The sequence below is a fragment of the Bufo gargarizans genome, unplaced genomic scaffold (assembly GCF_014858855.1).
Source record: "Bufo gargarizans isolate SCDJY-AF-19 unplaced genomic scaffold, ASM1485885v1 fragScaff_scaffold_395_pilon:::fragment_2:::debris, whole genome shotgun sequence".
Taxonomy (NCBI): Eukaryota; Metazoa; Chordata; class Amphibia; order Anura; family Bufonidae; genus Bufo; species Bufo gargarizans.
In genome coordinates this window covers 381,778-409,384 of record NW_025334108.1, presented here as the reverse complement: position 1 = coordinate 409,384, position 27,607 = coordinate 381,778, and the positions used below count along the sequence as shown (strand labels likewise).

The following is a 27,607-nucleotide window of genomic DNA, read 5'->3' as shown; positions in this document are numbered from 1 at the left end:
TCCAAAACCCGCGTTTTAAGGACCAGTTCAGGTCTGAAGTCGCTTTATGAGGCTTACATAATTGAAACCACCCAAAAATGACCCCATTTTAGAAACTACACCCCTCAAGGTATTCAAAACGGATTTTACAAACTTTCTTAACCCTTAAGGTGTTCCTCAAGAATTAATTGAAAATGGAGATGAAATTTCAGAATTTTACTTTTTTGGCATATTTTTCCATTTTAATAAAAAAAATTCTGCTAACAATGCAAGGGTTAACAGCCAAACAAAACTCTATTTATTGCCCTGATTCTGTAGTTTACATAAACACCCCATATGTGGTCGTAAACAGCTGTACTGGAATATGGCAGGGCGCAGAAGGAAAGGAACGCCATATGGTTTTTGGAAGGCAGATTTCACTGGTATAATTTTAAGCTTTCACTTTTGAAGACCCCCCCCCCCCCCAATGCACCCCTAGAGTAGAAACTCCCCCAAAAATTACCATTTTGGAAACTACGGGATAAGGTGGCAGTTTTGTTGGTACTATTATAGGGTACACTTTTTGTGAGACAAGGTAACAAAAAACAGCTGACCGCGGCATATGAGGGGTTATTCCACCGCCATCTGAGTTATCACTGATGCTGGTGGATTTAGCAGGTTTCCGGCTGTCAGTAACAGCCGGCTCCGTGCTGCTGATGGCAGCAGCGCCCATGGGGGGAGGAAGGACCGCAGGACGAGAATGCTCGTCCTGGGGCGAAAAATACCGGCCCTTTAGGACAAGTATTATCATCCTGGGTAGTTAAGCTGTTAATACACCCAAAAAAAAATTATAACAATCACAATTCACCACAGAACAGCTACATATCTTTCCTATTAATACAGTAAATGGCTGTAGTGCAATGTAACTTTTTTTATTTTATTTAACAACTTTATTGGTATATAAAACAAATACACATGAAATAAGGATTAGAGTAATAATTCAATATAATTAATATTTATAATTAATATTTTTTTTTTCCAACCCCTATCTCCCCCCCATAAACCCCCCCACCCCAGCCCTGAGATGGCATCTGCACCCCCCACCCCCCCAGAGGAAGAGAGGAGAAGGAGAAAGGCGGAGAGGGAGAGAAAAAAATAAAAGTACAATCAGATCAAATCTTCCAACCGTCCCATATCCTAGTCCATTTCTCATATGTGTCTCTTTGCCTATAAAGGATCCGTTCATAGGGCCAGATTGATCATTAGCTCAGGTCAGAATAATGGAGTGAAAAAGTCCCAAACGCTAAAACTGCGCACAAATCTGCGACTTTTTTCTGCTCTGCACTATGCTCGCCAGTTTTCGGAAAGTGGGCGTGTTTTCTTATGTAAATGAATCTCTAGACAGATTTACTATTGGGACTATTAAAAAAGTCGCAATTTCACTCCAGTGAGGACCATGCTTATCTTATGAGACTTTTTAATAGAACATGCGACTTTTTCATAAAAACATGTGACTTTTTCGTAAAGATGTGCGACTTTTGTAAAGCTGCTTACTGACGGATAAACTGCTACCGTCAAACCGTGGATGAAGCCATTCTGGTCCGGATGGATAATGGAGGGAATGACCCTGGAGAGCCTTGTGGCCAAGATCCTTGCCAGGAGCTTTAAGTCTGCATTTAGCAGTGAGATCGGTCTATAAGATCCCAAGTCTGTGGGGTCCTTGCCTTTTTTTGGAGTAGTACAGGGTGGGCCATTTATATGGATACACCTTAATAAAATGGGAATGGTTGGTGATATTAACTTCCTGTTTGTGGCACATTAGTATATGTGAGGGGGGAAACTTTTCAAGATGGGTGGTGACCATGGCAGCCATTTTGAAGTCGGCCATTTTGAACCCAACATTTGGAAGAGGGTCATGTGACGCATCAAACTTATTGGGAATTTCGCAAAAAAAACTATGGTGTGCTTGGTTTTAACGTAACTTTATTCTTTCATGAGTTATTTACAAGTTTCTGACCACTTATAAAATGTGTTCAATGTGCTGCCCATTGTGTTGGATTGTCAATGCAACCCTCTTCTCCCACTCTTCACACACTGATAGCAACACCGCAGGAGAAATGCTAGCACAGGCTTCCAGTATCTGTAGTTTCAGGTGCTGCACATCTCGTATCTTCACAGCATATCCATATAAATGGCCCACCCTGTACAATTTAACTTTACAGCTGAACGGCAATTATGACATATATTTTTTCCTTTTTTTTTTTTTCTATTAATATGCCCCTCAAAAAATGTAAAACAATATAAAATAAACACAGAATGGCTAATAGGGCATACATATCTTTCCTATTAATACACCCCCTAAAATGGCTGTGTCACACAGAATTTGCACCCCAATCACAAGCAAGGTTTGCTGGGATTACTGATGTATCATAGTGCAAACAACCTAAAAGCAGCAGTATAACTGCAATTTGGATTCCCAATTAGCAAGGTGTAATAGTAATCGCTCATATTACCCAGACTATACACTCTCCTATTGCACCCTGTTATCCTTTTATAGTGTAGATGATTCCTCCCTATACTTTCCCTACACCTCGAACAATCTTTCCCTGAAGTTGTAAATAGTTTTTTCAGCACAATAAAGTCTTCCTGCACTAAGCACGCTGGAAAATGGCAGAATCTAAAATGGCTGAGGCTATTTATAGGGCTGTGACATCACAGGGACTGATTGGCTGAATGCATGGCATTGTGGGTGATCCCTCATTCCCAGAGTTCCTTGCTCCATGTCCTAACACGTGCAGCAGCCATTTTAAGAAAAAATTTGATTTGTTACCATGAAGATTAAGGAAATTCAGCGTCAGAGCGAATCACATTTTCCCTGAAATTCAGATTTAATTCCACTTCGTCAACTTTGAGTTGCTTATGTCTAGCTGTAGCAGTGAGTCCACCCATCCTCCCAATTTTTCACACACCAATTCCCAAAACAATCTGTCTCATAGGAGGTTTTTTTTTTTAATATACTGTATTTTTCGCCGTATAAGACGCTCCGGCATATAAGACGCACCCAATTTTAAAGGAGGAAAATCTAGGAAAAAAAAGATTCTGAACCAAATACTGTAGTAAAATATTTTATATCAACTGTATAAAGTTAACAGCAGTTTAAGAACAATTTTATGTCAACCATGTAACATATTAAGAACTATCTTTACTCTCATTAACAGTCAGAAAAGTCAGTAAACAGTGAAAGTAACAGAAATAAGGCTGTAATATTTTTATTCGAACCCCAAAAATTCCTCTTCTTCGCTGCTATCAGAAATGTGGACGGACAGATCCACGCAGTCATTGTCATCACTTTCTTCATCACTGGTGTCAAATAAAACATAGTCTTCTATTCCATCCAAGGCATTACTAATGCCACACTTCTTGAAGGATTTTACAACAATGTCCTCCTTCATGGAGTCCCATGACCTTTTAACCCATTTACACACTTGTGTGATAGTGGGCCTCTTCATCCGCCGAGTAGGCGTCAGATCATGGTTCCCAGCTGACATCCAGGTGTTCCTCTCCTCTGGCATCAGAACTTTGAACTAATGGAAACGTCCAGAGGTTGCAGCTGGCTGGTAAGACCACCAGGAATCACAGCTATTTGGGTCTTAACTTCCTTAAAGTTTTTTTTAGTAGTTTCTGTAATGTGCGCTCTGAACTGGTCAAGCACCAACAAGGAAGATTTCTTCAGAAGCCCGCCAGGACGTTTGGACCACACTTTGTCAATCCACAGCCTCATGCTATTTTTGTCCATCCACTCTTTATCATGAACGTGCACGACGACTCCCCGTGGAATTTCTTTTTGGTAATGTTTTCCTTTTAAAGATAAACATCGGAGGCAGTTTGGTACCATCTGCACAGCAGGACAGCACAACTGTGTAGTGGGTTTTCTCATGCCCTGAGGTTTTTATGGTTATGGTTTTGGCTCCTTTGTTATCTACGGTTCTGTTAGATGGCACATCAAACGTTAGCGGGACTTCATCCATGTTCCCAATCTGGCTAATTTCAAAGTTCTTCTTCCTCGCATCAATAACAAACTTATAAAATGCATTTTTTGTGCAATCCTGGTTTTGGTGCGCATAGAAAGGCCAGATCTCTTCATAAATCTATAGCACCACGATGGTGATCCGGTGAAATCATGAATGCCTTTCTCCACAGCAATGCGTTTGGCCTCATAGATTATCATTTTTGTTGAGACAAAGTCCATTTTGCCGGTGACGTGTGATCCACTCCTTCACTTCTACCTCTAACTCTGGCCACTTTGCAGTTGGTCCACGTAAGGTGTGCTTGCTTTTATCCAACTTTTGGAGCTGATCCTCCTGTTTCCTCCACTCTCATCATTTTCTCAGTTGGAGGTGGCCCGAAGTGTGTCTCCGCTGCTCTGTTTCCATGAAATCCAGAAATTACCAATATGTTCTTCATTTCCCCTCCTCCCTCATATCTCATCTGGTGCTTTCTTATCCAGCCATATTTCATCTGGTGCTCTCATACCCCCTCATATTTCATCTGGTGCTCTCTAACCCCCCATATTTCATCTGGTGCTCTCTAACCCCCCATATTTAATCTGGTGCTCTCTAACCCCCCATATTTAATCTGGTGCTCTCTAACCCCCCATATTTAATCTGGTGCTCTCTAACCCCCCATATTGCATCTGGTGGTCTCATACCCCCTCATATGCCATCTACGGTAGTTTGAGTGAATGCTGCTGGAGAGAATGTTGTGGGATAGTCTGCAGCCTTGGTTTACAGACTGTTACACTGACCACAAAGGGTAACATGCAGGAGTCATGGGAACAGCTATTCATCACACTGACAACATATGGGGAGACGGCCAATGGCAAATTTATCATCATATGGGGGCACAGGAACAGCCATACTGCAACTTTTGTCATCAGTAAAATCAGCCAATACTTGGCTTTAAATGTTCATTATGCTCTAAGCTCTCTTAGACCCTAGGTGTGTGTGGGTGTGTATGCACATTTTACATTTCATTTACCCTGTAGTTGGTCCGCCTGCACACTTTCTCACACGCACACCATACACGCTGCCTGTGATCTTTCCAGGAGCAACAGTATGACGTAGGGAGGGGGGGTCTTCTCCCTGTGATTCGGGGGCGGAGCTTGTGGAGCCATTCTTCTGCCCATCAATCATGGGCATCCAATAGAGTAGTAGGCGAAGTGGGGGCGGAGCAGGAGCAGCAGAATGAGGTAGGGAGGGCGGTGTCTTCTCCCCAGGATTCGGGGGGCGGAGCTTTGGCGGATCAATTCTTCTGCCCATCAATCACTGGCATCAAATCAAGTAGGAGCGGGGTGGAGCAGAGCACGGACAGCACACAGTAAACCTTGGCCGGAGGAGGCGGAACGTATTGAGCAGGGGGGCAGACATGCAGACATTTCAGGGCAGCATAGATTGATACAGTGCCCGGGAGATATGCCCAGAAGCGGATTGTGCCCACACTGCCCAGCAAGGAGTGAGACTGCCTGGGGAGACATGAGGAGGCACAGCCCGCACTGATGGAGGGAAAGGTATTGGTAAGCTCAGCACAGCATTGACATGGTGCCCGGGCAGCACGTGGTTATACTGTCGGGAGGGGGGGGACAAGGGGTGCCATAGGAGGAAGAGGGAAGCCCGAACACACACAGCCTGGTCGTGCAGGGAGGGTCATAAGTCTCCACAGCCCGCAGTACATGCCACAAATCCAGCCTGCAGCACACACGGCATAAAAAGAGGACTGCGAGAAAGCGCACGACACAAAGTTAGGGGCAGTTTTAATGCAGGCAAAATGTGTATTTGTCGTTCTCATACCAGAGAGGAAATCGCAGCATGCTGTGGTTTGCTTTTTGTCCTGGGATGCGGAGCAAGACTGATCCGTCATGACCTACAATGCAAGTCAATGGGGATGGATCTCTTTTCTCTGACACAATAGAAAACGAATCCGTCCCCCATTGACTTTCAATGGAGTTCATGACGGATCAATCTTGGCTATGTTAAATACAACCGGATTCGTTCATAACAGGTGAAGGTGGTTGTATTATCAGTAACGGAAGCATTTTTGCTGAACCCTGCCAGATCCAGCAAAAATGGAAGTGTGAAAGTAGCCTTAAACTCCGGACCCCTGCTGTATGCACCGAAAACACTGATGCCGTCACATTAACCCTCGCACTGCCACTGTCAGCACTGACCGTGGCACGTGTGGTATCCTGCCGGGTGTCCATCAGGTCCCCGCGCTGCTGTGACGGGGACCCAATGACTGGGAAGGCAGCCCGATGCCTTCCTTAGGCATTGTGGCTGTCTTCCATGTGAGTCTCACAGAATGAACATAACCCCTGTTCACGGGAATATAGTAGAATATGGTCAATTGCAATAGACTTCTTCACAGAAATACCATTAATTCTAAAACATAACTTAACGAGTCAATAATAAAAGCCAATGAACCCTTATAGTACAGAAAGAAAATATAAATCAGAAAATCAATTGAAAAACCTAAATGTGGAAATGATCTTTCCACTAGCCTACGTTTGCAGGATGGGAGACAAGTGTTTAATAGGCTATTAGGGCAATGTCCCTGATACTAGCTTTTTATACAATGTTTTTAACCCATTTTTTGTTGTGCTTGTTGCCTTAAATAAACTTGATACTATTTTAGATGTGCCGCTCTTATCTCGGTATTCTCTTTTCTTCCCTGAACTACATTGTCCTTTATATACCGTGTGCTGGCACTCTTGTTTTAATTCAATGTGCCCCCGCTTTTTGAATTACCTGATACGAGCCCTATTATTGTTGCCCTGCCTGCAAACGGAATAGCTGCCCCGATAGGGGCGATCCCGTGTCTCGTGCCTCCTATTAACCCCTAGATAACCCTAGCACGGGGAATAAATTCAGCAATATCAAATGCTGGCCCTATGATGTTCAATAATTCTTTTCTTGAATATCCTCTTGGTTTTCCCTACATATTTAAGCCCGCAGACGCATTTAGCCAGATAGACCATTCCCGAGGTATTGCAGTTTGCAAAGCTCCGGAAATAGAATATTCTGTCTGCAGAGCTATTCTTGAACGTATTTCCTGGAGATATGAAATTGCATGCCTTACATTTGCCACATTTGAAGGTGCCTACATGTCTTTTGGACAGCCATGTGCTGGTTTCAGGCGGATCTAGATGGCTGTGAACCAGCGCATCCCCTATGCTTCGGCCACGTCTAAAAGTACCGTATTTTTAGCCCTATAAGACGCACCTAGGTTTTTAAGGAGGAAAAAAATAAAATAAAAAAATTTGAACCAAAAGGTGTGCCTAATGGTGTTATGTGGGATCTGGGGATGGCACTGTTATATGGGGGTCTGTGGATGGCACGGTTATGGGGATCTGTGGATGGCACTGTTATAGGGGTCTGTGGATGGCACTGTTATGGGGGGTCCGTGGATGGCACGGTTATCGGGATCTGTGGATGGCACGGTTATCGGGATCTGTGGATGGCACGGTTATGGGGATCTGTGGATGGCACGGTTATGGGGATCTGTGGATGGCGCGGTTATGGGGATCTGTGGATGGCGCGGTTATGGGGGGCACTGTGGATGGCGCGGTTATTGGGGACTGTGGATGGCGCGGTTATTGGGGACTGTGGATGGCGCGGTTATTGGGGACTGTGGATGGCACTGTTATTGGGGACTGTGGATGGCACTGTTATTGGGGACTGTGGATGGCACTGTTATTGGGGACTGTGGATGGCACTGTTATGGGGGGGGACTGTGGATGGCACTGTTATGGGGGGGGACTGTGGATGGCACTGTTATGGGGGGGGACTGTGGATGGCACTGTTATGGGGGGGACTGTGGATGGCACTGTTATGGGGGGGACTGTGGATGGCACTGTTATGGGGGGGACTGTGGATGGCACTGTTATGGGGGGGACTGTGGATGGCACTGTTATGGGGGGGGACTGTGGATGGCACTGTTATGGGGGGGACTGTGGATGGCACTGTTATGGGGGATCTGTTGATGACACATAAATAGCATTTTACGCTATGTGTCATCCACAGACCCCCATAACAGTGCCATCCATAGAATGACCCCCAATAGGGATGAGGGGCCGGCATCCAGCTCTGTAACTACAGCGGGCCCGGTGCAGTCACTGTATTCTGCTACACCGGGCCCGCTCACTGTAGGAATCCTAACTGCAGGCAATGCTAACAGTAGTCTTTTATGCAGCCTGTACTTACGATACTAACTTTCCGGCAGGCAGGAGGCTGAACTGGCGGGCGGGCGATTACAACGTAACTCACTATGTCACACGCCGGCTCTCCCTTCTTCATTCATAAAGTGGGCGGAGCCGGCGCGTGACATAGTGAGTTACGTTGTAAGCGCCCGCCCGCCAGTTCAGCCTCCTGCCTGCTGCCTGCCGGAAAGCTAGTATCGTAAGTACAGGCTGCATAAAAGACTACTGTTAGCATTGCCTGCAGTTAGGATTCCTACAGTGAGCGGGCCCGGTGTAGCAGAATACAGTGACTGCACCGGGCCCGCTGTAGTTACAGAGCTGGATGCCGGCCCCTCCTCCCTCATCCATGCCTACTAATACACCCGCCACCGCGCTTCGCAGCATGCGGTCGGTGGTATACAAACTCAAGTATTCGCCACATAAGACGCACTGCCTCCCCCCCCCCAATTTTGGGGGGGGGGGAGTGCGTCTTATAGGGCGAAAAATACGGTAATAGATGAATTTCAGGTAGAACCATAGTTAAGTCAGGATCCGTTTTAATTAATGACCAATAACGACTCAGGATATCGCGGACCTGCTGTGACTCAGAGTCAAAGGTCCAATAATCCTTATGGGTCCTTGTGAATTTGTTCTTTTCATTTGTGGTCGTAATAGGGAGAAACAATCTCTAGATTTAGCCCAATTCCATGCCTCATAGAGGCATAGACTAGGGTACCCCCTTTCCTTAAAGCGATGGAATAGCTTGGATGCCTCACGTGTAAAGGTCTCAGATTAAGAACCGTTATGTCGTACCCTCAAAAACTGTCCTTTAGGCACACCCTTTTTAAGGGGCCTAGGGTGGAAGCTATCCCATAGTAGGAGACTATTAGTTGAGGTCTTCTTCCGAAATAACGTTGTTTTAATGTAATTATTATCATCCCTCTCCAAGGCTATGTCTAGGTGATCGTGTCCCGGTGAATTTCTGAGGTGAAATATAGGCCTATGTGTTTGGAATTCAATTTGTCTATGAATTGTTGGAACTCCCTCTCAGTCCCTGACCACAGCAGTAGAACGTTGTCTATGACCAAAGAGATATGTGTCTGGTCCATTCCATCATAGATTCAGAGAAGACCTCTGTGTCTTCCCACCAGCCCAGGAGCAAATTAGCATATGTTGGTGCTCATGGGCTACCCATCGCTGTGCCCCTGAGCTGGTGGTAGACATGGTCCTCAAACATTAAATAATTATGTGTTAGAACAAAGTTAAGAAGTTGTAAGACAAATCGGGTATGATGACACATATCTTTAGATCTAGAATCTAGGAAATATTTAGCTGCTAAGAGACCCTTATCATGGGGGATTGACGTGTTGAGTGCCTCTATGTCAATCGAGGCAAACCAACTATCCGGTTCCAACAGGGGCTATTTTGAGCGCCAGTTACTCTATTACTATTCTATTCCTGGTTGTACTGAAATGCTACTTGGATATTGCCAATATAGTGGTTTTTAACAACGACCACTCGGCCATTGCTTTTGACTAGGTTTTGAACCTGTTTCAAGAAGCTTTATAGCAATGTACTAAATCGTGTGTGTGTTTTTTTAAATAGTAACTACCACTGATCTATGGGAGAAGCAGTATCTTGGCCTCTCTATACTCTGGTGATAAACCTCTGGTGATGGACACCCTGTTGTCATGATTATATGTTTTGTCCCCTGAGGAGCCTGTAACCAACTAGGCGAAACACGTAGGGACGGTCAGGGGTGTCAGTCTGACACATGACCTTTATACTTGCTACATTACTTACTATTTTTTGCACTGTTTGTTGTTGGGTGGATTCTTGCCACTTCACTGGGGGGCTATTCATGCACGTTTTTGTTTTGGCATCTATATTAGCCTAGGTCTCATCATAGGGTCAGCATTTTATATTGCTGAATTTATTCCCCGTGCTAGGGTTATCTAGAGGTTTAAAGGAGGCGGGAGACACGGGATCGCACCTATCGGGGCGGCTATTCCGTTTGCAGACAGGGCAACAATAATAGGGCTAGTATCAGGGACATTGCCCTAATAGCCTATTAAACACTTGTCTCCCATCCTGCAAACGTAGGCTAGTGGAAAGATTATTTCCACATTTAGGTTTTTCAATAGATTTTCTGATTTATATTTTCTTTCTGTACTATAAGGGTTCATTGGCTTTTATTATTGACTCATTAAAAGTTATGTTTTAGAATTAATGGTATTTCTGTGAAGTCTATTCTAATTGACCATATTCTACTATATTCCCGTGAACAGGGTTATGTTCATTCTGTGAGACTCACATGGAAGACAGCCACAATGCCTAATTAATGGTATTTCTGTGATGTCTTCCATGTGAGCCTGTGAGATTCAACCCCCTTGATCTCACAGGCAAGCAGGCTGTAAGTGTATTACACTGGTAATACACTTAGAGCCAATGCCTTAAAATACAGATGTATTGTAATGCATTGTAAAGAGGATCAGACCCCCAAAAGTTGAAGTCCCAGAGTGTAACAAAAAAACAAAAAATAAAGTTAAAAAAGATGGAACTAAAATAGTAAATAAAGAAATAAAAAAAGCGTCTTTTTCCCAAAATAAAGTAAAAAAAAAAAATTGTTTAAAAAAAGAAAAGTATACATATAAGGGTACTTTCACACTTGCGGCAGAGGATTCCGGCAGGGAGTTTCGTCGCCGGAACTGCCTGCCGGATCCGGTAATCCGGACGCAAACGGATGTCATTTGTCAGATGGATGTGGATCCGTCTGACAAATGCATTGAAATACTGAATATGTTTCTCCAGTGTCATCTGGAAAAACGGATCTGGTATACATTTTTTTTGCATTTTTAAAGGTCTGCGCATGCCGAACTGATGCTTTCCATTCAGAATGCTGATCAGTTTTTCTTTTTCCGGCATTGAGCTCCTGTGACTGAACTCAATACCGGAAAACAAAAACGCAAGTGTGAAAGTACTCTTATGTATCGCCGCGTCCTTATTGACTGGCTCTATAAAAATATCACAGGTGAACGGCGTAAAAAAAAAAAAAAATTATAGAAAAAACGGTGCCAAAACTGACATTCTGGTTACCTTGCCTCACAAAAAGTGTAATTCCAAGCGATCAAAAAGGCGTATTTGGCCCAAAATGGTACATATCAGTCATAAAAAAAAAAAGAAAACTATGGCTCTCAGAAAATGGCAACACAAAAATCACATTATATGCCCCCTCAGGTGAATGCTATAAAAAAAAACTATGCCAATACAGCCATTGTTTTTCACCTTGCCTCACAAAACGTGTAATACCAAGCGATCAAAAAGTCTTAAGTACCACAAAATGGTACCAATGAAATCATCACCTCATCCCGCAAAAAATGAGCCCCCACATAAGACAATCACGTAAAAAATAAAACATTCAGTGTAAACAGGCTTTTTTCGACAATTTACACCCCAATCGTGGGGGGGCTAATAGCTATCAGGCATAGCGCAATACCCTAGCGGATAGAGAGGGATTTTGGTGAAAGGCAGTGCGGGACAGTGCACCCCCGCCTGCACATATACGCTATATACCAGTCCTTAATAGCACCTTTATTTGGGGTACAGTGATTTTTTATCTTTCAGCTAGCTCATTTGTCACACTTTTTTTTTCACTTGTTTTAATAAAGAAGTAAAAGCTAAGTTTTAGTGTGTGGGACAAGAGTGGTTAGTAGCCGTTTAGGCTTGTATCAGTAAAAGCGTTCCAAAGTTATTACCACATAAAGTGACACCTGTCAGATTTGCAAAAATCAGCCTGGGATTTAAGGTGAACAGTGGCTTGGTACTGAATGGGGTTAAAGTGATTTATTTTTATTAATGTAAGTTACACTCGTTTAGATTTTTCAGTGTACTTTTATGTATCTTTTTATTTATTGTTTTACAGCACTTCAAAACTCCTCAGCTCCCAAGGTAAACAGAGATGCTTGTTTTGTACAGACCAGTTTTTCCCACTCTCACACTTCATCTCCTTCAAGAGCTGCACCGCCACTCTTCCCTATAGCAAAGGATGATATTGTGAATAAATTCTTTGAAAGTATCAAGAATATGGAAGTTGCTGAAGTAATATCAACATTGACCACAATAACTACTACAAATCCTGCTTTCAAAGGTAATGTCTTCTTGTAATTGTATATACATTGTGAGCAATGAGCTTGACTAAAAAGGAAATTAGTCTCCTTAACTCTTTAATGCCTGGAGGTCTTTTAAAGGGGTTGTCTCACTTCAGCAAATATAACTTACTAGCAGGATCACCCGGCTTCGCACGGGTATACTTCATCTTTTTCATTTAATAAAGATATCCACAGTGACCTCTAAAGCACCCCTCCCCCTTAATAGTGACCACCACAGCAGCCCACCCCCCTAACTGTGACCTCCACAGTGCCCTGCCCCCTGAACACTGACCTCCACAGCGTCTGCCCCTTTAACAGTGACTTCCAAGTACCCCTCTGCCTTAACAGCGGCCCGTCCCCTTAACAGAGACCTCCACAGTGCCCTGCCCACTTAACAGTAATCTCCACAGCGCACGCCCCTTTAACAGTGACTTCCACAGTAACCCACTGCCTTAAGTGACCTCCACAGCCCCCCTTTAACAGTGATGTTCCCTTAAAATGTGACCTCCATAACAGCCCACCTTCTAACAGTGACCTCTACAGCACCCCGCTCCTTAACACTGACCTCCATTGCGGACCGTCCCCTTAAATGTGACCTCCACAGCACTCCGCTCCCTTAAGTGTCATCAAAAACGCCCATCCTCTTTAAAGGTAACCTACAGGAGTAAAGAAAAATTTCTGGGTTGTTATGGAAACCTGGTGTAAAACTGTGTGTATGTTGAGATTGGAGGACCTGCAAGCTTCAATTGGCTGATAAGGGTCATGTGACCATGTGTATGGCAGTTGGGATATGAGTGAAAGACCTGCCGGCTTCTATTGGCTAATGCATATTTGGCACCAATATATTTTTTGGGATTAACTCAGGAATGGGACATCCCTGTCAGCTGAGACACGGTCTAAAACCTTCCCAGGTACCTGTATGCCAAATTTGGTAAAGAACAGACAGACAAACAAATATACATATATATATATATATATATATATATATATATATATATATATATATATATACACAGTACAGACCAAAAGTTTGGACACACCTTCTCATTCAAAGACTTTTCTTTATTTTCATGACTATGAAGCTCATCAAGAGTGTGCAAAGCAGTAAGGCAAAAGGTGGCTACTTTGAAGAACCTAGAATATGACATATTTTCAGTTGTTTCACACTTTTTTTTATGTATATAATTCCACATGTGTTAATTCATAGTTTTGATGCCTTCAGTGTGAATCTACAATTTTCATGAAAATAAAGAAAACTCTTTGAATGAGAAGGTGTGTCCAAACTTTTGGTCTGTATTGTACATCTCCAAAGGATGGCAGGGCAGCACTCCTCACTTCAAGTGATGCAAATGATTCAGGTGCCAGCATTTTCCCCTGGGTCCTGGGGTCCAAACACAATCCAAATAAATGTAACGCAGCAATGAAAAAATACAAAATGTATTCAAACACATGTTGATACAGGCAACGTTTCAGCTCTCTCACAGAGCCATTATCAAGCCAAGTGAAACACATAATAAAGTGACTGTGCCTATATAGGAACATTTCAGGAAGTAATCAGTGCTAATTTCCTGTTTAATTCCATACTGGTGCATATAAAAACTCCATACAAAACAATTCATTCTCTTGTGACAATTCATAGTGCAGAAACCATCGGATTCCCTAAGGTATAGTGTATCATATTATGTAATTGTCTTCAATTTCATAGTGCTTCATGTACTGTATACTCGTGTTTTCCCAAATAGTGATTTAAAATTCCATGGCTTGTGCCAACATAATTCACACCTGTAAGAAAACCGCAACACAGGAATCCCTAAAATTCAGTTACCTTATGCTCTCCCGGCACTATATCATAGATGGAGTGTTCCTCCATCTTGGCATGTCTCTCTGTACACTGCGCCTGCACTGCCCTCATACCGCCGTGCGTCATCACCCGGTATTAGAGGCAGGCCAATCTCGCAGCATGCTCTCACAGCGCTACATTAAAGATGGAGCGTTCCCCCAACTCAGCGTGTCTCCCTGTTCACTACGCCTGCGCCACCATTGCATCGCAGTGCATCACAAACCTGGCACCCAGGGCAGACCAACACTGCAACACGTGCATGCCCTGCACCCCACGCCTGCAACAGGGCGAACACCGAAGGAGCACCAAAGTTACCAAGTCTGGAAACCTGGTCAACCATCAGTATTACATCGTGCAGCATCCTCATGTCGCCCAAGATTCTCCATACATTAAAGCGCTGTATTCACTAAAAGCAGCAATAAAACCTTGTATTGACCCCAGCCAGAATTACATAATCATTATAATTGTTACCTGTATTTATTGAGGACTATATTAGATATGGTATTGACCACAATCTATGTGACCTCCTGGGAATACTACCAGGTATATTCAACACATGAACATTTGTATACGTATACTCACATATTAAAGTCCCTCTGTAATAATGGTAACGATTAATATTATATGGTAACTGAAATGGATTGTTCAAACGTGTCTTCACGTCTGTGGTTGTCTCACCCACATACAGCAGCTTGCAGGGGCACCACAAGACGTAAACCACCCACGAAGAATCACAGGTTAAATAATGTCTAATTACCCACTTCTCTCCTGTTGCTGGATGTATAAACTCCTTCCCTTTTTGCATCAATTTACAGTTTACACAGTTCAGGCAGGGATAACTGCCATTGATTTTAGTTTTGAAAAAAGTCTGTCGTAAGCGTACTTGTTCTGGAACACTCGTCCTCACCACTCTATCTTTGATGTTTCGTCTCCTTCTATAGGACATCAGTGGGGCCTCTTTAAAAGCCAACATGTTCGGGTACCCACTCTGTAGTATACCCCAGTGTCGCCTAATGATATGTTGCACTTTGAGACCGTCTTCATTGTGTGTGGATACAAACGGTACCCGGTTAGGACTTTTCTTGGGGCATGCTTTTTTCACCTCCTCCCGAGGGATCGATTTTACTTTATTAATATGCCCCTTCACTAATGTTGAGGGATATCCCCTTTCTAGGAACGAGTCCCCCATTTTTTCCAAGGCTTTATTTAAATGGTCTTCTTCATCTACAATCCTTTTAACCCGTAACATCTGACTATATGGGAGCGATTTAATCATCCTGGTTGGATAACGGCTTGTATTTTGTAACAGAGTATTTTCATCAGTTTCCTTAACATGCAAATCTGTGTGCAACTGCCCATTCTTTATATACACCTGTGTATCCAGAAATTGTACTCTTTCACTGGATGCCACTAATGTGAACTTGATATGTTCATCCATATTATTAAGGAACACATGAAACTCAGATAAAGCATTTTGGGTTCCAGTCCAGATAAGGAACACGTCGCCTCTGTACCTCCACCATATAAGCATATGTCTATAGTGGGAAGATACATAGACAAGGCGCTTCTCAAGAGAACGAACAAAGATATTTGCATAAGTGGGTGCGACATTAGAGCCCATAGCCACACCCACCCGCTGCAAATAAAATCTGTCCTGGGACCCAAAATAATTGGACCTTAGTGTAAGTTCCAAGAGATCCAGAAGAAAGCATTTACTCTGTACAGAATAAGTAGATCCTTCTAGTGCCCTACCCACAGCTTGCAATCCCTCTCCATGGTCAATGGATGTATAGAGGGACACTATATAAAATTACGCCAAAATACTACCATCTGGTACTTTAACTGTTGATCGCCTGTGTCCCTGACATATGATTTTGTTTTGTATGGAGTTTTTATATGCACCAGTATGGAATTAAACAGGAAATTAGCACTGATTACTTCCTGAAATGTTCCTATATAGGCACAGTCACTTTATTATGCGTTTCACTTGGCTTGATAATGGCTCTGTGAGAGAGCTGAAACGTTGCCTGTATCAACATGTGCTGCGTTACATTTAGGCTACTTTCACATTAGTGTTCGGGGCTCCGCTTGTGAGTTCCGTTTAAAGGCTCTCAAAAGCGGCCCCGAATGGATCCGTCCAGCCCTAATGCATTCTGAGTGGATGCGGATCCGTTTAGAATGAATCAGTCTGGCAGCGTTTGGCCTCCGCTCAGCAGGCGGACACCTGAACGCTGCTTGCAGCGGTTGGGTGTCCGCCTGGCCGTGCGGAGGCAAACTGATCCGTCCAGACTTACAATGTAAGTCAATGGGGACGAATCCGGTTGAATTTGACACAATATGGCTCAATTTTCAAACGGATCCGTCCCCCATTGACTTTCAATGTAAAGTCTGGACGGATCCGTCTGAAGCTACTTTCACACTTAGAATTTTTTCTACAATATAATGCAGACGGATCCGTTCTGAATGGATCCCATCGTCTTCATTATATGAGCGGATCCGTCTGGGCAGACCCCAGACGGATCCGCTCTGAACACAAGTGTGAAAGTAGCCTTATTTGGAATATATATATATATATATATATATATATATATATATATATATATATATATATATATAGATATAGATATGCAACACGCCAGACCTGCAGGGTATGACTAAGTGAGGTCACGGTTATGGGCTATCGAGGGTACTCACTGTATTTGAAGAACCCTGGGCAGGCGCGTGGCAGTGAAGGAGAGGTTGACACGGTTCCTCTGGGGCATACTCTGTATATAGGGACCAGGCCTGATGGTAGTTGTGTGCCTGGGGCAAGGTCCCTGTGGTGTTCGTGACGCCAGTGCCTTTGGACGGTGGCACGCCGGTTGGTGGTTGGAATGATGAAGGTACACAAGTATACAGTGAACCAAACTTAAACTTTACTGGACAATCCAACTTTGTACAGCAGGTGTAGTACAGTCTTGATATTACAGTTACACAAGGGGCTCATTCACAATATGGCAGGCAATAGTCATACAAGATACGCTGAGGGTAAATTCCACAAGCACTCAGCAGCAGGTTGTACCTTTCCTCAGAATCAATGTACAGTGTCCTTTCTAGAACTCCTGCTCTGGCTTTATATCTCCCAAGGCCCGGATGCCTAAAAGGGTGGCTTAAATCTTTGGTTACTTTCCTCCTCAGGTATTATATTCTTGCTATGCTTTCTAAGGTCCTCTGCCCATCAGGGTCACTTTGCTTACCCTGGGTCGCCTCCTCCTATCAGGTGGATAACTGTAGGTTTTCTCCCAGGAGGTTGGATTTTGCAACTGGGGTGTCTCTACTGAGCTGATCCTAGCTTCAGGTGGACGAAGTGACTCCTCTAGTCCCCTGGACTGAACTAACACTTCCCTGTCTGGGCCTTCCTATATAAAACTAGGGCTCTCTAGCTCCCTCTAACGTCTGGGAGGCTAAACTACACCCTGACAGGCCTGACACCCAGATTACACAGGGAAAACAAACACATGACATTTAATGCAATGCAACACATTAACCTGTGCAGTGCCCACCTTTACCTAGTGGGACACTACATACCCCCACGCTATAACGTTGCCCGTCCTCGGCGCAACATGGAGGGTCCGCCCATCTGGAAGCGGCAACCTGAAAGATAGCAGAGAACATCCATATGCAATATTCACCACATTAACAATATAACAGTTATTAAATGCACTGAAAAGAGTGATGACAAGGGGCGTCGTTCTCTTCTCTCAGGATAAGGTAAGGGAACAGGGGCGCTGACCTGGCACAGCGTGTCAATAACCCAGGATAGTCCATATAAAATGTAGATAAACATAAGTCCTTGGAGGCTCAAAGAACAACATGAGTCCGTACCCAGGCTTGCAATGGTTAAACAGGGGTTTCCCGTGAGGGGCTACCTGGGCCCATAATGTAGTCCACAAACCTCACAGGACGATGCCCCCTGGTAGAACGGGTAGACCTCCTTACTGGCAGGGATTCTTCCTGCCTGGCTTCAGGAACATCAGAAGAGCCCATTGCCTCTGGAGCTTCTTCAGGAGGCTGAGGGCTAACAGGAACAGGAGCAGGAACCAATAAATTCAACCAAGGCGTGAGGGCCCAGTGGAGCGGCTCTTTATCATGGATTAAGTTCTCCACAGCCTGCATAGGGTCCATAGGTGGAGCCGGCAACTCTTCCTCAGTAGGCTCCGGTTCCATCTCCTCCGCCGCTGGTTCTCTTTCTATACAGGGCTTGAGGCGGTTCCTGTGAACAACTTGGGGACCTTTTCCTTCCCTGGAGATCTGATAAATGTGGGCCGCAGCATTAGGTATGGCAGTGATAAGATAGGGAATCCTTTCCCATTTGCTGTCCAACTTGCTGGCCCGGTGGTTGTTTTTCAACCATACCTTGTCTCCTAGAGCCAGGGGTCCCGCATGGGCAGTCTGGTCAAAGTCCTTCTGCTGCCTTTCTCGAACAATCTCCTTCCGTTCCTGGACAATCTCCTTAGCATTAAGAAGACGCCTTTGGTGTTCCACTACCCAATCAGTCTTGGGCAGTGGGTTGATCTCGTCTGGCACCTGTACCCCTAGGGAGTGGTCCGCAGGCAATCTCCCTTGTCGACCGAACATCAAATAGAACGGGGTATAGCCGGTGGAACAATGGATGGTGTTATTGTACGTGTACATAAGCTGTGGCAACAGAGTAGGCCAATCTCCCCTCGTCTCAGGGGGCACTGCTCTCAGCATTTCAATGAGAGTCTTATTCATTTTCTCACAGAGTCCGTTACCTTGCGGATGATAGGCGGTGGTCCGGACCTTCTGGCAGTTGTGTAGCAGGCACATCTCATGGAACAGCTGTGATTCAAATGCAGACCCTTGATCGGTGAGGATCCTTTCTGGGCAACCGTAGGTCAGCAGGAAATGCTTCTAGAACGCCTCCGCTGTGGTCTTGGCTGTCAGGTCTTTTACAGGCACTGCTACGACAAACTTAGTGAAGTGATCAATTACAGTCATGGCATATGTATACCCTGAGCGACTCGGCTCCATAGAAACATAGAATGTGTCGGCAGATAAGAACCATTTGGCCCATCTAGTCTGCCCAATATATCTGAATCCTATGAATAGTCCCTGGCCCTATCTTATATGAAGGATAGCCTTATGCCTATCCCATGCATGCTTAAACTCCTTCACTGTATTTGCCGCTACCACTTCTGCAGGAAGGCTATTCCATGCATCCACTACTCTCTCAGTAAAGTAATACTTCCTTATATTACTTTTAAACCTTTGCCCCTCTAATTTAAAACTGTGTCCTCTTGTGGTAGTTTTTCTTCTTTTAAATATGCTCTCCTCCTTTACCGAGTTGATTCCCTTTATGTATTTAAAAGTTTCTATCATATCCCCTTGGTCTCTTCTTTCTTCCAAGCTATACATATTAAGGTCTTTTAACCTTTCCTGGTAAGTTTTATCCTGCAATCCATGGACCAGTTTAGTAGCTCTTCTCTGAACTCTCTCTAGAGTATCTATATCCTTCTGGAGATATGGCCTCCAGTACTGCGCACAATACTCCAAGTGAGGTCTCACCAGTGATCTGTACAGCGGCATAAGCGCTTCACTCTTTCTACTGCTTATACCTCTCCCTATACATCCAAGCATTCTGCTGGCATTTCGTGCTGCTTTATTACATTGTCTTCCCACCTTTAAGTCTTCTGAAATAATTACTCCTAAATCCCTTTCCTCAGATACTGAGGTCAGGACTGTCAAATATTCTATATTCTGCCCTTGGGTTTTTACGCCCCAGGTGCATTATCTTGCACTTATCCACATTAAATTTAAGTTGCCAGAGTTCTGACCATTCTTCTAGTTTTCCTAAATCCTTTTCCATTTGGCGTTTCCCTCCAGGAACATCAACCCTGTTACATATCTTTGTGTCATCAGCAAAAAGACAAACCTTACCATCGAGGCCTTTTGCAATATCACTTATGAAGATATTAAACAAAATTGGTCCCAGTACAGATCCCTGTGGAATCCCACTGGTAACATGACCTTGTTTTGAATGTTCTCCATTGACTACAACCCTCTGTTGTCTGTCACTCAGCCACTGCCTAATCCACTCAACAATATGGGAGTCCATGCTCAATGACTGCAGTTTATTGATAAGTCTTCTATGTGGGACAGTGTCAAAAGCCTTACTAAAATCTAGATATGCGATGTCTACTGCACCTCCACCGTCTATTATTTTAGTCACCCAGTCAAAAAAATCTATAAGATTTGTTTGACATGATCTCCCTGAAGTAAACCCATGCTGTTTTTCATCTTGCAATCCATGGGATTTTAGATGTTCCACAATCCTATCCTTTAATAGGGTTTCCATTAATTTGCCTACTATTGATGTCAGACTCACTGGTCTATAGTTGCTGGATTCCTCCTTACTACCTTTCTTGTGAATGGGCACGACATTTGCCAATTTCCAATCTTCCGGGACGACTCCTGTTACTAATGATTGGTTAAATAAATCTGTTAACGGTTTTGCCAGCTCACCACTAAGCTCTTTTAATAATTTTGGGTGTATCTCATCAGGCCCCTGTGACTTATTTGTCTTCACTTTAGACAGCAAACTTAGAACATCTTCCTCTGTAAAGACACATGCATCAAACGATTTAATAGTCATCCTTTCTAGTGGAGGTCCTTCTCCTTCTTTTTCTTTTGTAAAAACTGAACAGAAGTATTCATTAAGGCAGTCGGCTAGCCCTTTATTCTCTTCTACATACCTTCCGTCCTTTATTTTTAATTTAGTTATTCCTTGTTTTAATTTCCTTTTTTCATTTATATATCTGAAGAATGTCTTATCCCCTTTTTTCATAGACTGAGCTAGTTTTTCTTCTGCCTGAGCTTTAGAAGTTCTTATAACTTGCTTGACCTCTTTCTGCCTAATCTTGTAGATTTCCTTATCTTCATTGCTCTGTTTTTTTTTATAATTACAAAATGCTAGCTTTTTATTTTTAATGATTTGGGCCACTTCTGCTGAGTACCACAGTGGTCTCTTCCTTTTTTTGCTTTTACTGACAAGTCTAATGCAATTTTCTGTTGCCTTCAATAATGCACCTTTTAAGTAGTCCCATTTCTCCTGGACTCCATGTAATCCGTTCCAGTCTGATAAGGACTCATTTATGACTAATTTCATTTTTGAAAAGTCTGTTTTTCTAAAATCTAAAACTTTAGTTTTTGTGTGGAGGGACTCTTTCACAGTTCTTATATTAAACCACACTGACTGGTGATCACTAGATCCCAAGGTTTCGCCTACAATGACATCACATACCGAATCCCCATTTGTGAATATCAAATTCAAAATGGCCTCCCTCCGGGTTGGCTCCTCAACCAACTTTACATGATCAATGGCAACAAGTTCTAAAGGAGCCTTACTTACGATGGGATGGAGAGGCGCCCTCTGGTCATGGCGTTCCGTTCGCCCCACAGCACAGGCAGTGCATTCTCGGCACCATTTCTCGATATCGTCTCTCATCCCGATCCAATAGAATCTTCTGCGAATGGTGGCCTCAGTCTTTTGCACACCGAAGTGTCCGGACTGGTTGTGGTACATATCCAGCACCAGGCTGGCATCCCGACGTGGCAGGAGAATCTGATACACTCTATCATAGGACACTGGATCCAGACTCCTTCTGAGCAGCAGGCCCTTTTGAAGGAATAGTTGATGGCGATGTCTCCACAGTCTCACTAGCTCTGGGTCTGCACTCTTCCTGCGGATCCTCTCAGGGATTTTTCCACTAGTAAGGAAGTCAAGCAGTTCACCGAGGACTCTACTTTCGGACTGGAGCTTAATCCATCTTTCTTGATCGCCTCTGGACTCAGGACCATCTGATGAGGAAGGATCAGCAGCAGGGGGATCTTCAGTACGTAAATTATCCTGCTGGGTAAATTTGTTATAAAACGCCGGCATCTCCACCTCTTCCCAGGCATCTTTCGGTTCATCTGGGGCTTCTGTAGTGGGGAGTCGTGACAGAGCATCAGCGTTATCATTGGAGCGGCCTGCCCGGTACTTCACAGTGAAATCATAGTTGGCCAGGCGGGAGGCCCATCTTTGCTCCAGTGCCCCTAATTTGGCTGTATTCAGATGTGCCAGGGGATTATTATCTGTGAAGGCAACAAACGGTGTGGCAGCGAGATAGTCCTTAAACTTGTCGGTCACAGCCCACACTAAGGCAAGAAACTCCAGCTTGAAAGAACTGTAATTCTGGTCGTTCTTCTCAGCTCCCTTCAAGGATCTGCTGGTGTAGGCAATCACCCTTTCTTTGTTATCTTGCACTTGAGCCAACACGGCCCCCAGGCCTCTTTTACTGGCATCTGTGTAGAGGTGGATTGGCTTCTGATAATCTGGGCAACCCAGAACAGGGGGTTCAGTCAACTTCTTCTTTAGGAGTTGGAAGGCAATTTCCCGCTCTTCATTCCACTCAACAGGAATAGGAGTCTTTGGGCTCTTCTTTGGATGCCCCCTCAAGAGTTCCTGGATGGGATCCGCAATCTGTGCGAAATGCAGGATGAATCGCCTATAATACCCTGCAAAACTGAGAAAGCTTCTCACCTCTTTCACGGTCGTGGGAGTAGGCCAGTTACGGACAGCAGCAAGTTTGTCAGGATCAGGCTGTACTCCTTCGGCACTGACAATATGCCCGAGATATCTGACGGCTGGTTTCAGCAGGTGGCACTTGGATGGCTTGATTTTGAGGCCATATTTAGTAAGAACTTGAAACACCTCACCCAGGTGCTTTAAATGGTCCTCATACGTCTTGGAGTATATAATGACGTCATCCAGGTATAATAGCACTGTCTCAAAATTCCTATGGCCTAAACAACGTTCCATCAGCCTCTGGAACGTTCCTGGAGCATTACACAGTCCAAATGGCATATAATTAAATTCAAACAGGCCCATAGGTGTAGTGAAAGCAGTCTTTTCTCGATCTTCTGGGGCCATAGGTACCTGCCAGTACCCACTGGTTAAGTCCAAGGTGGAGAAATAGACTGATGACCCCAGGGCAGTCAAGGACTCCTCAATGCGTGGCAATGGATATGCATCTTTGTGGGTGATTTGATTAATTTTCCTGTAATCCACACAGAACCTTATGCTGCCATCTTTTTTTCGAACAAGTACTAGGGGTGCAGCCCAGGGACTATGGCTGTCCCGGATTATATTAGAGTCTTTCATCTCTTGTATCATCTCTTTCACAGACTGATAGGTAGTAGGTGGTATGGGTCTGTGCCTCTCCTTAATAGGAGGGTGAGAGCCAGTGGGTATGGTGTGTTTGATCACACTGACCTCTCCATAGTCTGTGGAGTGTTTGCTGAACGCCTGGTGGTGCTCCTTTACCAGTTTCAGGACTCCCTCTAGTTGCTCCTGTGGGGGGGATTCGTTCCCCACATGTAGTTCTTCCCACCAGGATGCTGTTGGGGTGCTGCTGTTCTGCGCGGTCTGGAACGCCTCCGCGGCAGGCAGACGGATCACATCCTGGAAAGACACCTGGAAAAGCTGAGCAACGGGGTAGTGTTTAAAGAGAGTAACGGGATGATCACCAAAGTTGATTAAACGAACAGGCACTTTACCTTGAGACACGGTCACCATGCTCTTGGCTGTCCATACAAAAGGATGATCCTTAATAGGATTAGGTTCCACTAGGGCTTGATAGTCCTGGCCCTGGATCCCTAATACAGCACGGCACCACAGCACGCTAATAGTTTTCTGAATAACTCTTCTGGAAGCAGGTGAGGCGGATGATATGGTTTGGTTCAATGCTTCAAGCACTTCGGAGTAACAATTTTTAAGAACATTAGTCCCTAAGATCACGTGGTGTCCTTCTTTACCTCCGGCTTGTACCACAATCACGCCTTGCTGTGGCAGGGTGGCTTCTCCCACCTGAAGAGTAAGTTCCCAATACCCATGCACTTTCACTGGCTTACCGTTGCTAGCGATAATATCTAGCCAGGACTCTGGTGGCTGGGTGAGGAGACTTGGATCCCAGAACTTGTCAATGGTGGTGACCTGTGACCCAGTGTCCAACAGGGCTTGAAAGGGTATCCCGTTGATACATATATTAATTTTCGGACGGGATCCGACATACTTAGGCATCCAGTTTGGATCCTTTGGACCTTCTGTTCTACCTCCCGAGGGGCGGTCCTCTGCCTCAGGGGTTAATCGTTTAACTGCCAGCACATGGATTCGGTATGTCCATATTTCTTGCAATGATGGCAGACAGGCTGTTTTCTACTTCTGGGCCGGTACTTCAGTCGCCCATCAGGCTCTTTTGGATACACATCTCCATATGCAGGTGGGAGCCTTGGAGGAAAAGGATCTTTATCTTCTAGTAACAATGGTCTCTCCCACTCCTCTATCTTTTTGCACACCTTCTCTAGACTTAGAGTAAGATAGTTCACTTGCTCCATTAGTGCTGCCACTACATCCGTGACCGGAGCTTGGGTGGCTTGACCGACTCCTGCAGACCCCACGTTAATAGTCTTTGGCTGACAAGCCTGGGGTTCAGGGAAGGTTGCTGGGCCTGGAGCAGGGTTCTGGCCCAGTATGCTGATGGCCAATTCTTTAAAATCCAAGAATGTACAGTGAGGGTGTTGAGCTGACAACATCCGTAGCTGGCCCTTTAAATGTTCAGTACTTATGCCTGCAATGAATTGCTCTCTAAGAGTCCGGTCCTGGTCCTCAGCTTCTTTAGGATCCACTTGGACTACAGCTCTCAGCGTCTCCTGTAAGGACAGGGCAAAATCACGGAGCGACTCCCCAGGCTGCTGCTTTCTGCTGAAGAAACGCATTTTAACTTCTGACACCGTTCTGGCTTCAAACGTGGTGCCCAAACGTTCAAAGATCTGTTCCAGGCTATTTTTCTCAGAACGGGGCCATGACATTACTTCCCTGCGGGCGGCCCCTTCTAACTGAGCTAAGAGGATCTCCATTTGCTGCTCAGCATTGATGGGATAAAGCCGGAACAGAGCCAGTATCTGTTCCCTAAAGTCTTTTAACTTGTGGGCTTCCCCTGAATAACGTGGGAACCAGGGGGCCCCGAAATAGTACGGCATGGTTAGCGGCATCAGGCTTGGCGGTGCCGCGGCGGCAGGGGCCCCAGAGTCGGCTGCGGGTACTTCAGCAGGCACGACTGGGGCTGCCTGTGCAATTTCCTCGACCGCGGACATGGCGTTGCTAGGTGGGGTATGGCCCTTTAAATGGAGAGGAGCGGACCGGCTTGCAGTAACTTTAACTTTTCTTTTTTCAGACAAGACTTTCACTACTAGCGGGGATCCCTCCGGTGCCTTGGCAGGGGTCGGGAAGCTTCCGGACAGGTAAGCGGAGAAGCCGGCAAAAGTTTTTAAAGTCGGTACTCACTCCGCTGGTGCTCGCTCCAAGTCTCGCGAGATGCGCCGCTACGGGTGTCTGACGTCCTGCGTACCGCGTCAGCAGGTAGGCGCAGCCTCTCGTAGCTCCGGGACTCAGGTAGGCGGGGTTCTTCTTCCTGGTTGGCTGGGCAATGGCTCCGCCTGATTATTTTCGCGCCAAAGTCCTCTTTTTCGCGCCAAACAGCTCCACGAGGCGCACTTGTAATCCGATCAGGTTAAATGAGCAATATGGCTGTCTATTCACTGACAGCAAGCGGTGACTATATATAGATATATATAGAGATATATAGAGAGAGATATATATATATATATATATATATATATATATTTTGGATGTAGAGGAAGTCAATACAAGCCACTTACTAATGTTATTATCCAAATTGCTATCACATTACACACTGCTCATACCCAGGGTTTACTACCACCGTGCAATCCAGTAGCAGTGGTTGTACTTGCACACTGTAAGAAAAACCACTAGCCTATGTGCGGCCCCATGGACCCGGCGGCTCGGCGCTTTTTCCTCTAGTGTGTAAGCATGACCACTGCTGATAGATTGCAGGCTGGTTGTAACCATGGAAACGAGCAGTGTATAATGTTTTAGAAAAATGAATCCAGCCAGCAAAGGAAGCAATATTAATAACAAAAATATATTAGTAAGCAGCTTGTATTAACTTCCTCTACCTGATAAATGCCATTTGCTGAAGTGAGACAACGCGTTCAAGCCTTAATGCCCACAACTATTTTCACATTTTGAAACGGTGAATTCTGAATTAGGTGTGCTTTATTTTTATTTTCTTTGTCTTCGAGTTATCTTTGTTTGTATAGGACAATTTGGGTTGATAGCTTTTATTTAGTTATATTTCTGTGTTAACAAAATGGGCAGGAAAAGGACATGTTTTTCTACTTATCATTCTGCTCTTAGGTAATTGGTTTAATAAAAAATATTTCAGAGATGGGTGGGAAGAAGTATGTCATGTAGTTTTGAAGATGCCTATTCTATGGACTCATTTTAAATCCGTCCACTGCAGCAAGGAGACAGTGCAATATCTGAGCACTTCTCTCTCCATGTTCGATGGGGATCTCAGTCTCTATGACAGATCATACGTTTTTGAAAACGCAGTGACCCTTAATTAAATTAGATCCCTGAGGTTTATTTCCAGATTAGATTAGAACAAATGGATTTTATATATGTATCTCTTTCAACTTCAATTTTCATTCCTCCTTAGCATGCCTTCAGACAGGAAGTCTGCCTAGTCCTCTCACCAGTTGCATGAAATAAAAAATCTGGTCAAAACTGATTTGATGTGTATTGTCTTGCCCAGAGCCTAAAACTGGGATACATGACCTAAGGATACCTTTTTTTTTTTTTTTAATCTCTCCAAAAATCATTGTCTTGAGGTGCAGGCATAGTATTAGGTATAATACAATTAATCAGTTTTGCACCAAGGGTCCCTACATGCATTGAATTTACTCATAATCATTTGTGTTAAATAAACTTTGTAGATTACATTATTTATTTTTTTAACAAGGAGGACTATCACATATAATTCATTTTTCATAACTTATTTTTATTTTAGGCATCCATGTTCCAAGTCTTATACGCTACTTAACAGAGATGGGGAAACTGAAATCAGAAGAAGCATGCAACAGCTAAATAAATGAAAGGAAGCTGTGGGGCTTATATATACATTTTTTTATTTTTATTTTATTACTTGTATAATTTTCATTCTACATTATTTGTTCAGTTTGAAATGATTAAAATAAACCTGTTTTGTAAGTGTAAATATACATGTTTATATAAAACTTAATAACTTATGTAAGCAGTGTATTTAATTTAGAGAGTAGCTGTGCTTTCACTCAATTTAATTTAATAGAGAATGGTGTAATTAGCAAATTTCTAAATTCATTTAAAAAAAAGCTGCCTGCATCCACCTGAAAAAAAAGCTGTAAAGTCATGGCCACTAGGAGTCTCACTTCCTCCGTTGCATTCCACCTTCTGTTGTTAGGCAAGGTCCATCTCTAGCAACAGAGAGA

The 27,607-nt window shown here is 44.2% G+C and overlaps 1 protein-coding gene across 4 annotated transcripts in view; it reads left to right on the top strand.

Annotated features, from left to right (window-relative positions):
* The window catches only part of LOC122922497, a 363,771-nt gene extending 336,414 nt beyond the window's left edge, over positions 1-27,357 (top strand). For all 4 annotated transcript variants that reach the window (XM_044273106.1, XM_044273104.1, XM_044273105.1 and 1 more), the window contains exons 15-16: positions 12,111-12,335; positions 27,151-27,357. In XM_044273106.1, coding sequence (XP_044129041.1) covers positions 12,111-12,335; positions 27,151-27,227 — 302 coding nt within the window. In that variant the 3' untranslated portion in view covers positions 27,228-27,357. The remainder of the gene's footprint in view (positions 1-12,110; positions 12,336-27,150) is intronic.
* The last annotated feature ends 250 nt before the right edge of the window (positions 27,358-27,607 follow it).